The sequence below is a fragment of the Durio zibethinus genome, chromosome 22 (assembly GCF_047325235.1).
Source record: "Durio zibethinus cultivar Kanyao isolate XHJ-2024 chromosome 22, ASM4732523v1, whole genome shotgun sequence".
Taxonomy (NCBI): Eukaryota; Viridiplantae; Streptophyta; class Magnoliopsida; order Malvales; family Malvaceae; genus Durio; species Durio zibethinus.
The window spans coordinates 6,368,907-6,383,012 of record NC_143183.1 but is presented as its reverse complement, the minus strand read 5'-3'; the positions used below and the strand labels follow the sequence as shown (position 1 = coordinate 6,383,012).

General features: G+C 27.7%; 1 protein-coding gene across 1 annotated transcript; it reads right to left on the bottom strand.

Annotated features, from left to right (window-relative positions):
* Window positions 1-1,754: 1,754 nt before the first annotated feature.
* LOC111307066 (uncharacterized) lies at window positions 1,755-4,283 on the bottom strand. Its single transcript, XM_022905119.2, has 3 exons — window positions 4,134-4,283; window positions 2,452-3,336; window positions 1,755-1,981 (listed from the first exon to the last, which is right to left on the bottom strand). Exons 1-3 carry the CDS (start codon window positions 4,198-4,200, stop codon window positions 1,947-1,949), a joined length of 987 nt encoding a protein of 328 aa, XP_022760854.2. The 5' UTR covers window positions 4,201-4,283; the 3' UTR covers window positions 1,755-1,946.
* Between the last annotated feature and the right edge of the window lie 9,823 nt (window positions 4,284-14,106).

Genomic DNA, 14,106 nt, shown 5'->3' with positions numbered 1-14,106 from the left:
CTTCAATTTGTGTCATTTTCATCTCGTGTAATCATTTTTATACACCTGTAATTAAATCAAAAATTCAAAATTTCATGATTTTAAATTAACTTTTTTTAATTTGTGCTATTTTAATATTGTGTAATCATTTTTATACAACTGCAAGTTTATATAATTTTAAGATAAATTTATTTATTTGAAAATTTTTTTTTTAAATGTTTAAATAATATACATGATAACTTACTCAAATATATATTTTTTGCATGAGTTTTAGTAATATCTTGATATTCAACATCTATAAGATTTGTCAAATTAATACTTATACTTGTTTTAAGCTTTACATTTGATTCAAAATTGTGTTACTGTAAAAGTTGAAATGAAATAATTTTAAAATTTAAGTAATAGCATTTAATTTTAAATAATTATTTTTAAAATTTGTTGTAAAAAAAAATTCAATAAAAAGATACCAATTCCCATTCACAAGATTTTATAATCAATTTCAAAGCTAAAATTTTTTACTACTTATGTTTCACTTCCAAAAAATAAAACCGATAATACTATAAAAAATTTAAATTATAAAAAATTAATTTCAAATAAATAAAAGATGATTTTATTTTATATAAAATAATTATGTTAGAATTAGTATTACATTTTAGTCATTTACTTTTATTTATAAAATTAAAAAAAAAAAAAGCAAAACAAATTCCATAATTAAAAGTACACATATACATTTTTTTCTAAATAAATAAATAAAACTAACTAACAATGCCTAAACAATTAAATCAACTTTTTTTTTTTTACTTTCAATTGTCAAAATATTTCAGAAGAATTATTATTATGTTATATTGATCCTCTTCCTTAACTCCAACATTCAAGAATTATCAAAAAAATTTTATAAGATTCATGCATATAAACCCAAACAACCAAAATATTCAAAGTTTTCACAAAAATTTTTAAAAAATTATTTTAACTTTTTAACATGTAGAAGCACAAATTGCAAAAAAATATAATAAAAATTATGCATAATTTTTAAAAAAGTTATAAAAATAATAAAAAATTTTATTTGTCTCACAAATTAAAAAAAAAAAAAAACTATTTCTTTGCAAGCATAAAGTTTGAAAAAAAAAGAAGAGAGAAATAAAATTAATATTGAGAGTATTGTTAAAAATAAATTATCTTGATGAGATGGTTAATATAACACCATCCTGTAATTGTACATTACATATATATTTTTATATATATTTAGTAAATAATTTTTTTATTAAATAATATAAATTATTATTTTAATTTAATTAAAATTAATATATTTTTATTAAAAAAACATATATAGTATGTCTATCTTTATTCACTAACTATCGGTCCTCAAATTCTTTAAATGTTGTCAATTTATCCTCTAATTTTCTTTTCAATAAAGTCAATTTATAAATTATCATATATTAATACATATATTCCATTGAGAATTTAAATTTTAGTAGGATCAAGTACACTACAAATTACAATGTGGTTAGGTGAACTGTTTAGTTTCAATTGTCAAATTTAATTTTTAATGATATCAAATATTAAAAAGAATCTAAAAAAATCTTGATAAAAACAACCTAATAAACAAATAGACGAGTACATAAAAACATTGTCTCTCCCATGTTATTGATCGGTTGTGTATTTTGCAATAAATTTACAAATCTCGTGAAAGGAGAGGTGGGATCCCATTTACAGAAGAAAATTTTCGAAGGCAAGAACTATATATAATTATAAACTCAAAAAAGAAAAAGAAAACTAGTCCAAATGGGATGACCTAAGAGAATCTATACCATGTAACTTTTATACTTACAAAATTTATGTTTTGTTCATGGTATTATGAAAGAAAATCTGCATTCTTTATTCAAAAAAAGAAAAAGAATAATCCAAGAGAAGAAAAGAAAAACAAAGAGAGATAAGTCTTCTAGCTGCCTCATCCCTATCCTCACCGATCAATATTGGTACTCAAAATGGCAACCATCATAGCCTGGTGGCGCACCACAAAGAATTAAACACAAATTAGTAAAATGTTTTATAATCAGACCAGTTGGTCAAGTAATTATTATATTTTTTAAATCTTTCAAAAAAAAAAATCAAGACAAAGTCCGAAAACACTTTTGATCATATTCCAAACATCCATTTTAGGGTCCAATTCCTAGTAACTTGCCTATAGTCCACGTAGATCTATTTGTACTAAAGTTCATTTAAGTCTATTTTATTTAAATTTATTATAATATATTAAAAATATTTGTGTTTTAATAATTTAAATATAAATTAAAATTAAAATGAATAATAAGTAATAATATAACAATAAAATATATTTTTACGTGGGCTAAGCCTGGGCTTGAAAAATTTTTGCCCAACGCTTGCCCCGAGCCATGCCTGACAGACCATCCAGGCCCATAGACAGGTCTAATCGCAGGTTTCATGCTCAAAATTTTCAATAGGGAAACTCACTTGGATCAACTGTGACAAGGATGGCGGTGCCTCCAAACTCACAGGTACCACCAGCCCCCTTGGTTCTTTGCCAGTAACTATTAAAAGCATAGGAAGCATGTGCAAACAAGGTGTCAGGCTGAAAGCATGAGCCACTAGGCTGAATTGAATCACAATCTGCTCCAGACGCACAAGCATAATTCATGGCTTCTTGAATAATTGGGTCAGGCACTGAAGGCTTAGCCACGCACCATAAGGCTGTGCTTGGAGCCACATTGGGAGGTGGTGGAACCGTGGGGGGAGGGTACACAATGGGTGGCAGAAACACTGGTGGGCTCGGATTAAACCCAAATGGAGATGGAATATAGAATGGTGGGCTCACGACAATGGCTGGTGGGCCAGGCTCATAATAAGGTGGACTCAATATGGGTCCTGATGGGCTGGGGATGGAAATTGTTGGTGTCGGTATTGCTTGTGGTGGGCCTGGAAAAATACTAGGTGGGCTTAACACTATTCCTGGTGGAGTCGGGGTGACCGGGAATACAGGTGGGCTTGGAACTGTTCCACCAGAGCTTGGTGGTGGGCTTTGGCCTGGAAGAACAGGAGGGAAGTAGTAAAAGGGCGGTGGTGGGGAGGGTGTGGTTCCAATGGGAGTTGGAATGGTTGTAGCAGGAGTTTGAGGGGGGTTAACACAATAAGGAGGAGAATTTACAGGGGGTAGAGAATCAAAAGGTTGCAAAGAAAATGGTGAGCTTACGCCGTAAGGTAGAGTATTAGATGTATCGGTTGGTTGCTCAATCACTAAACTCATAAGCTTACTCATTAGTTGCAATTTCTTCGTGTGCTTTATGACCGAACTATTTGGCTGTTTTGGGTCTTTGACTAGTCGCATTGATTTTCTTGCATCTGCCCAAATGAGAACAATGAGATTGACAATTAATCATCCCTGCTATTAATTGCGTGATATGTTGATAGAGTGTTAAAATTTTAATTACAATAATCAATAATCAAATCATGCTGATCTCACAATTAATCATCTCAATGCAATGATTTTTTCCTTTGCTAAGGGTTTAGTGTAATGCATTAATTCTAACAACTTTTCAATTTAGTTCTTGATTTAGAAAAAGATAAAACAGGTTAATGCAAAACTCAGTTTTGATAAGCCATACTTGTTTGAAGCAGAAACTTAGCGGCAAAGCAAACTTGGTATATTCTTGAAACCTTTTGACTTGTCATGACTAAAGAACTAAAAGTTGATGGCACATCAGCAAAAACGGATTAAATAAATAAAAGTTGATGTAACAAACTCTTCATGTTTAAGGAATTATACGATTCAACGGCATTGCTCATGGGGTATTTTGGGGTGTATTGTAGACCATGGAATCAAGTTTATGTGGAAAATTTGATGTGAAAACAATTAAAAGAACACAATGATAATCTTATATAGTTGGTTCTAAAAAATTTTGGGTGGAAATCTACTTGATTTTAAAATGAGAAAATCTAAAAAAAAAAAAAAAAAACCATATTGAGATTTTCAGAATCAGCACAGTTAGATCATTTATCCTGTTAAACAGTGTATAAATTTGGAAGCAAAACCCAGAAGCAAAATTAAAGTTAATTACAAATTATGTACTGACATGAATCATTCAAGCTGAAATTCACTTAAATGGTAATAATCTATAATGAAGCGGAAGTCAACTTACCGCAATGTGTGAACAAAGTGGCTGCCATTGTTGAATACAGAAGGAACATGTAAATCCTGCTTTCCATAACTCAGTTTCAGCAATGCCAAGAAAAAAAAAAAAACCTCCAGGGCGAAGCTGTTTTAAATTGCTTCAAACTCCAAACCACTTAAAGACTACTCAAAGACTAATATGGAGACATATATAAAGGCAGGGCCCTGATGGAGGGAATTAGAGAGTGGTGCAAGCAAGGCAAAGAAGGTGGGACAAGTGGCTTAGTTAGCCATTGAAGCTTGATTCTTTAGCCGCCCACTTTCTGTAAGTATATCACTTTTGCTTAGAAATATAATTGGTCAATTAGTGTAATTGAAATTGTGCACGATGACAAATTATGTATTATAATTTAATATGAGATAAAAAATAAAATATATATTTTTTATTTTTATTTTTATTTAATTATATATAATTTGTATTAAATTTTAAATCATATTATATTTGTAATATTTTGCATATTATTTTTTAAATTATCAAAGTTATTTAAAAATGCAAATGTCAATAATACTAAAGAGGGATTAAAAGGCATAATAGAAGGTGTATTTTAAAGGGAAGTTGATCACCGCCCTTAATGAATCCCTCTTTCTCACTTAAAATTTTTGTTGTCGTTGTTGTTCATGCAGATTTGGCATATATGCTTGCTTCACATCGGAAAAAATCAAAGGTTTTTGGTTGCCCTTTTGTCTTGCTTGCTTTCTACTCAAAGCTCTCACTTTCTCTTAATCATTGTTCTTTGAATGACTTGTCCTTGTTGGAATATTTATGCAAGGGTGGGAAGAATGCTTGAAAGTCATCAACCAAACATAAAGCTGAGATTTTGCGATAGAAATAGGTTTTTTTTTTTTTTTTGGACATGTGTTGTTGGATTTTTTTTTTAAACATAAAAAGCCAAGGTTCAAATAAATTAGGGCGAATTTATAAATGCTGGAAATCAAATTTTAATTTCGCTAAAAATTAGTTCCTATAAAAGGTGGATGAACTATTTGGACTAATCTTAAATTCGTTGGATCCTATTTATATCAAGGTGAAGTGTAACTTCATGTAACATTTTATTTATACCATCTTAAAATCAGCATTTGATGCTGATCAATTTTTAATGTTGTTTACATTGGGAGGTGTTATGACTTGAATACAATATTATTTTTATATAAATAAAATCATAATCTAAAAATAAAGAAAGATATTACAAATTTTTAATAATTTCTTGACTACGAAATTTATTAAAATTTTGGGTCCATTTGCATTAAGCAGCATGGGTAAATTAGGATTCTTATTCTAATCGAATGGTTGAGAAAGTAGTTGTCTTGATTGAACTTTGAAGTAAACAATCACCGAAAGAATTCTTTCATGGTTCATCTGCCAATATCCTGCTCTCCTATTTGTCAACCCAAGTTCACTTGCACTAGACCTATCCTCGGGCCAGTCAAGTTAGACAAGTCCAAGTGTACGAGACGACTGTCCCTTAGGCCTACTACAATTGGCCCATGTCGATAACGGAGACCCAGATTTAAAATGTCTTCCAATATGGAGCCAGCCATTGAAAAAGTTTGAAATGCTATCTGGCAGGTTGGATTTCGGGTTGGTTTTTAGCGATGAAATAAAAGCCGATTGATAGCACAAATTAAGTGGAATTTGTAATTTTGAAGACATCTCAGGGGCTTTTATGGAAAAAGATTGCCTATTTATATATATGAAATTTGACCTTTTTTTTTCTTGTATTATAACAAAATTCAAGGTAAAAAATTAGTTCAGAATTTAATTGATAACATCTAATAAGTTTAGAATTTAAATTTAATCTCTGTGATCTTTTTTTTTAATCTTTAAATTGTTGTCTTTTATTAAAAAAAAAAAAGTAAAAAAATTATAAATAAAATTTAAAAATTGAAATAATTACAATATGATAATATTATCATAAATTTGATAATTTTTGAACGAACTAGTGTCCCAAATGACATCAGGAAAGTGTCATTCTTACTCAAATTGAAAAGAACATGCAATAATAAAGTTGACAATACTCATTGAAAGATACCCAAAAAAAAAATTGATAGGAATGATCAACCTTTATTTGTCACTAATTTTGCATGCGCTGTGCCCTTTTCCAATAAACTTCTCATCATACAGCAATTAGTAAGAATTAATGTCAACACTTTTTCTAAAAGTTTTCCATTATCTTTTCTTTTTTAAGGGCCATAATTTGTTTCATGCTATAATTAAAACAACTAAAATGAAAAGAAAGAAAATGGGAGAAGCATCATAAATTCACTATTGTTTCATCATATGGCTGTTTTTATAAATTCTTAATCCACCTTTTAATTTTGTAAATTTTATTTAATTAAATTATTTGAAAACATTACACATCTAAATCTTTTTTGAATCTGCAATATTCAAGAGTTTGATCAATATGCATTCCATTTGAGTTAATATTCAATTGGCTAATTAGATGGCTAGTTAAGGTGAAAATTTGGTGATCATCATAAAAATGAAATTGGATTGATAAATTTAAAAGTGTTAAACTTCAAAGGCATTTTATTTTGTCAAGTTCTCAATAAAATGTTGAATAAAAACTAAAATTGTAAAGTACTATACTACCAATGTCTATAAATTAATCTTCCATTTATCTTAATTATATGGAAAGGATTTCTTACTCGCATTACAATAAATTTTAATGTGTTTTTAAAATTTTTAAAGTATTTTCTTATTATGTCTTGGAAATTATATGCTATATATATATTTATTTATTTATCTCAACTTCGACCCCCAACATAAAATTTCTAACTTTGGCCTTAACTAAAGCTTGATGTCTATGTGTGTGTGTGACTATTGTAACTTAAAATGACTTTCATTAAAATATAATGTCAAATATTTTTAAAAATATAAATTAATAAAAATATTTTTAAAAATTTATAAAATATTTAAAAAATCATTTTTTTATAAAAATTAAATATAAAAAATCAAATTTGCTTGTCTTAATTGTGTCATGTTAGGAAAGAATATTAACATTTATATATGTAAACATAAATATAACAATTGAATCAACAAATTAAATATTTAAACATATACACAAATATATTTATTAAATGAAATATATAATATCTCACGATTAACAAGTTTATCAAATAAGTTAAATTAAACACGACATAACATAACATATTTTGTAACTCATTAAAATTAAAGCCATTCTAACAAGATCAATAAGTATAATAAAGAGATAAATTTTATATTTATATTTTGAATCATTAATTTATTCAATTACTTTTTTTATTTTGTTAATACATTCATATACATTTCAATATTATAAAAGATCCATAATTTTTTTTTAACATTTAATGGGGGATAAAAAACAAAAAAAAAATAAAAAATTGAGTTTATTTCTAATAATCTTTCTTATTATTTTAAAATTTTAGTGGGGACAAAATACAAGAATTATTTATATTTGAGGTCTTTTACTAATAAAAATATTCAAGTTTCCATATTTTAGTGGGGGCAGTTACCCCTACTGCCCCCACACTAAATCTATCTATATATATAAATATATAAATATAAATATATATATATATATATTAACAATAGAGTTTTAATCCCCGTTTAGATTTTATGTTTATCGTACCATCAATTAAATTTAATACCAATTTCAATAAAGTCAAGTTAACATAAATGTCTCATTAATTTTTTTTAATCATAATTATAGTATCTTTTTTCTTTTTTTTCAATCATAGCTACAGTATTTATTATTATTATTTTTATTTTTATCACCTATTCAAATGAAGCCTTAGTTAATAAATCTCACAATGAATTAATTAGAAAATTGATACGTGTTAATTTATTAAGAGAAAACAGCTCTAAATAAAAAAAAATAAAACCGGGAAGAAATAAATATTTATCTCCTTTTAAAACTTTATTTCTAAATTTTTGTTATATTTATTTTCTTTTTGAATTTCTAACTAATTTTTTAACTTAATTTAATATTATGATGACTATATGAATTTTATTCATATAAAAATGTTAATTAAAAGTATATTTTTATATTATAATTTAAATAAATCATTCACATGCAACATCTGCCATTAAAATTACACATATGATAATCATAATAATGGGATAAAAAATACAAAATCTCAATTAGGGATTCTGTAAAAAAAAAAAAGGCGTAAAAGAGAAAACTGTTGTGCCATCAAATCCAAAAAAGAACAGATAGACATAATAATTATCAGTTGTAGTTAAATTTCACATGTGATGAATGAGACAGGGCTTGGGCAAGGATATGAATAGATTAACAAAAGTTGGATTGATCTGATCTCCTCTGCTTATAAATTCACAAATTCATTCTTTAAAAATTTATGTGCTTTATTTTTAGAAAGTTAAATTCTAATTATTAATTCAATTTCTTAAGTACATGATCTATTTCTCGTTAACTTAAAAGTGAAGAAAGAAGCATGGGTTGGCTACATCAAAATCAAACTCAACAAGCCAACATACAAATTAAATCAAATTCATCAGCTTCATATTGTGTGTGTGAAAGCTGTACGTGAAAAAAGAAATGGGTTTGCCATGCAAATTCAATTAATAGAAAGATACACTAAACTTCAAAAAGATATTTATGCCACATCATTTTCGGGGAAAGCCGTGATCAAGAATGGCACGCAAGGTAGCTACATATAGCCCACCAACAAAAAGTGCGATCTGTGCTCTTATTGTGACTAAATTTCATCAATATATTTATCAGCAGACATGAATGCCGCAATCACATCTAGTCCCCTTCACTAATTAAAGCCTTGACACTGATTTTTTAACCAATTCCATTATTAATTCTTCTCTTATGCTAAAGACCACTTTTTTTTTTTTTAATTTAACGTAAATTACAAGTTTAGTCATTTAATTTTAGATGGTTTTTTATTTTGGTTATTTAACTATAAAAAATTACGATTTGCTTATTAACATTAACCCTTTTTTTTTCATGAACAAACTAGATGTTATTGATGTGACATAATAAATTAAAAAAATAAAATTAAAAAAATAACATTTTTTATCATTTAATTTTTTGAAAAATTTTATTTTTATCACATGATTTTAAAAATTTAATTATTCAATTATTGATATTTGTGAAATTATTAATATTTGAATGTCATCATCGATGTGGTTTTATAATGATATAATCATCAATTATTTGTAAAATTTAATATAATAAATTATTTTGTTATTTTTGTTATCTATATTTCCTTTAATATTTTATTGCATGAAATTAAAATTACAAACTTTCATTGTAATTAAAATCTTGACATGAAATACTTATTTGAATTTATTTAAATGAGTTGAATAAAAAAAACACTTGAAGTAATGCTATTTTAATAATTTTGATAATTGGATAATATTCATTTATTTTTTAAATTTAGATGGTATAATTATAAAAAATAAAAGTTCATAGTTTAATTCCATGCAATAAAAGTATTGAATGCTTATTTTTATTTTTTTAATTTAAAAATTTATTTGAGTATTATCTCAATGCATTTCAATATAAGTAACATAAATAATAAAATATTTTATTTTATTAAATTTCACAAATATCATTAAGCAAATCATTATAAATCTATGATGACAATGAGCCATTGATAACGGAGATCAAAATATTCATAAATTTTATAAACGTTAGTGATGAAATTGTAAAATTTTCAAAATTTTAGTAACTAAAATATAAATTCTTGAAAAGTTAAATGACCAAAAGTTTTATTTTAATTTTTAATTATTTTTTTCAAAATTTATAATATCACATCAGTAATATCATATAGTATATTAGATTAAATAGTAATTTACATAGTATCTGACAAATAATGAGATATTATCACATCAATATGCAGTTAGAAATTAATAACTAGGTGAGTAAAAAAGACAATATCATAAACATTACTTAACAAATCATAACTTTTCATAATCAAGTGATCAAAATAAAAACAACTTAAAGTTACATGACTAAACGTGCAATCTACCCTTAAATTTAATTATACCAGTTTTGGTTGTTGACGAAAACACAAATGCAAAACGCCAACCGCTAGTGATTTAATGCTAAAATTTTAAATTTTAATTTTAATAATTAAAATTTAATATCTCAACTTCGAATGTTAATTTCGAATATTAAAACAAATGCAAATATGTCGTAACGATTTTGAAACCGTCACACGTAAATGAGTTTTAAAATAAAAAAAAATAATAAGAGAGTCGTCATCAATCTTTGTTAAGGTGTGATTGATCACCAAAAAGTTTATCTTTTTAATAAAATTATAAAACGGGTTTAAAATTTATCAAAAAGATAAATTTCGATCTACGAAAAAACAGGTTGGGTTTAAGAGTCGGTTACGTGTGGGGAAGGATTAGCACCCCACAACGCCCATAAATTGGTATCATTTAATTATGCGTTATTTTCGGTATTGGATAAAAATAGTTTTAATTTGAAATTTAACACTAATTCCCTTCATTTGAAAAAATAAAATTTTGCTAAAATTTTTATTTAGAAATATTGAGAAAATCTTTAAGTTAAAAAATTATTTTAAAATTCTCCAACATCTAGTCAGAATTTAAAATAACTCTTTTTACTTAAGATTCAACACAATAATCTTTAAAATAAAATAACACTCTTTATAGAAAATTGTTGGTGACTCTCCAACATATAGGCAGAGTATCAATAATTATTTTTTTCGGAATGTTATTTTTATTTTATTTTGTAATATCATAATTTTTTTTTGAAAAGTATTATTTATTTTTTAATTATAAAATATTTTATCATTAAATAGTAAATAAAAATTAAAGACAGAATAATGCAAATAATTACCAAGGATAACACGCAAACGTATGTATGCCAATGAATATTATGTAGAATGAGATGTAATTTTAAAGTTGGATTCTTAAGTATAATGAGATCACCACGACTCTTCAACATCTAGGCAAAGCTTAGGTGTAATTATTTATATTTAAGATCTCACTTCACTATTATACTTTTTATTTATTAATCTTGTTATTAATACGAATTAAGAAATTGTGTGAAAAGACTTAACGAAGTAAAATTTCTTAAATACCCCATCATCTAGACGACATTCGAGAACAAATTGCTTCAAATGAAATTTTTACACGTATCCTTAAGATTTTTATGAGGTTTTGAGTAAGGGCTTAAGTAGAGGTTTTGAAGGTTTAGAGGGTTTTAAGGCTTGAATTTTAGGATATGGAAGGCTTAGGGTTTTGATTTTAGAGTTCGGAGATTTTAGGGTTTGGGTTTTGGGATTTTGATTTAAGGGTTTGGATTTTGGAAATTTTGGATTTTGGGATTTGGATTTTATAGGTTTGGATTTTAGGGATTTTAGAAACCTAGGATTTTGAAAATTAAAAATTAGCGCTTAAAGTTTCGTTTTTTTAAGAAAATACGAACATCTCTAAAAATCTCCAGCATCTAGGTGGATTTTCGAAGCATGTTCGATTTTAATAATTTTTGAAAATTAATTTAAAAAATTTCTTATATTTATTTTTTAATGAAAATTTATTAATAATAATTTTTCAACATCTAGGCGAAATTATTTTTTTAAAAAATATTTTTTTATTCCTTCCAATATCTAAGCAGAAAAAATAACAATAATAATAAATACTTTTTTGAACATTTTTAATATATATTTTTAATTATTACTTATTTTCAATTTTATTATTATTAAAACAATGAAACATTTATTCTAACAAATTTAGAAATTTATCATACAAGAATAAATAAAACAAACTCAAAATAACAAAAATAATAATATAAAAAAATTTACAAAATTAAAAAAAAAAAATTTTTTTACCTGAATCGGATCGGTCAATGGTCCGGTCAACGTTAGTTTGGGCCGGTCTGACCGGTCTGACGGTTCGACCAGCGGTTCAGATCGATTCACTGGCGGTTCATATGAACCGGTTCAAGGTTGGTTGAAGCGGGTCGTTAGGTCGGGTTACGCGGATCTCGGGTCGGATCCTGATCAATACGCGAATCTTTCTTGGCCTGAAACGGTGTCGTTTTGCTTTTAATGTTTTCTATAAAAGTTAATTTTTTTTTAGCTCATTTTTGTTTCAGAAAGGGAAAAAAAAAGAGAGAGAGGGGCTTTAGGGAGAGGTCGGCGGTCTCGCCGTCAGGCCGTCGGAGCACTGCGCCGACCGCCTCTTGGTCCACCGTCGCCAGTGGTCGAAAACTTCAAAAGTGACCAGGGAGCTGTTTTCGACGTGATCTTTTCAGATCTGATCTTTTCTTCATCGAAAAATGGCCCCGATCAATGTAGATCGAGGTTCAAAGTTTTTTGTTCTTCTCTTTTTTTTTTTTAAAAAAAACTAAAGCTGATGACAATCTTGTTTATTTTTTGCAGGTAGCTTGGCGTTGGGTTCCTCGCCTAGCGAGGATTGTGTTTGTTTTTTTGTGTCTGTTTTATTTGGTTTGGGTATTTGTTTGATTTTCTGATGGATACGAAGTTTCGTGAGAGGCTTGGGTTTTTCTGAGTGCGGGAGGCTAAGATTTTGGGTATTCAAAAGCTTGTTGAAATGGGGGGCTGTGTGTCTGAAAGAGCTTTCAGAAAAGGGGGTTCGAGAGAGAGCTTCGTGGGGAAGAAGTTGAGAGTTTTTAAGGAGTTCAAAAGGGGATTTGGGTGGCTATAGGGTGGCTGGTCGAGAGCGACAGCAGCGGCAGCAACGCCAGCCACCTTACATTTTGTTTTTTTATTTTTTTATATAATTAATAATAATTTATTTTTTTTAAAAAAATATTATTATTGATATTATTATTAAAATTAAAATAATAGATCCGAACAAAATCGATATCTACAAAATCATATATGCATCAATTAAAAAATAGCATAAAATTCTAAGAGTGAATAGAAAATGCAAGATCCCTATCTAAAAAATTATAAGAGATTGGAACCTTAAATAAACCTTATCTTTCTTAATGAAAGTAATTAGCAGTACTCAAGGGATCCCCCCAAGTCGTCTTTGGTTGTTAACATGAACGAAGAAATGATAATGCATTTGATTGCGCATGTCCAATTCTGGGAAAAAATAAAAGATTACTGATCATGTTCAGGTACCTTCAACCAGTTGATTAAAAGACTACAGCTAATTATGCACATATCCCAAAAAACAAGTAAAAACCAATATAATAATGATTTGTTTGAGCCAGAAAGGAAAAGATGACTTAAAGAGGAAAAGAAGAAAAAAAAAAGGGCACTTTACTTGGCCTCCATGTTGGTTGGTCTAGTGCATCTTAAGAATGAAATGAACCCTAGCTATTATTACTCTATCAAAAATTAATCCACATTATTCCAGCTATCTTGATGGTAAATTTCTTCCATAATTATGGAATTAATGCCCCTTCGAGTAAAAGGAAAGGTTGGTTTCTTTACTTTACGAACCTCAAAATCTTCGCAAATTTTAATGAATTTTATGTGAAACTTACAATCCAATGTATATATACCATATCCAAGCAAGCATATTGCCTGAAACTATATGTTCAGCTATTTTGATATCAATATCAATATCATATTTTTAGGCACGATAAACAAAAGGTCCAGGATAAGACTTAGGCCAAAAGGTCCACCCAAAGAGAGTAGTCCTGGCAATAGCACCTGTACGCCATTTCTCTTGGCTAAATATATTAATTGTCCTGATCAATCAGACGCATGCGTTACACTTGGTCCGTGCCATGCACAAGACGTATAAAAGTCTCTAGGTAAGGGGATGGAAGGTAAGACATCTTCATTTTCTGCATTCCAAGCTAATCCCCTGCTTTCCCTAACCTCTTCCTAGTCTTAATACTTATTTCAGCTTTGAGCGTCAAAGCACATCTTCTTTACAAGTTGGAAATGTCCTCCTTCCAAATCTTGAGCAGATTTCAGCTCCCCAACGTAGAAAATACATCTAAATATCAAATCAAATAATATTATTGATCGGT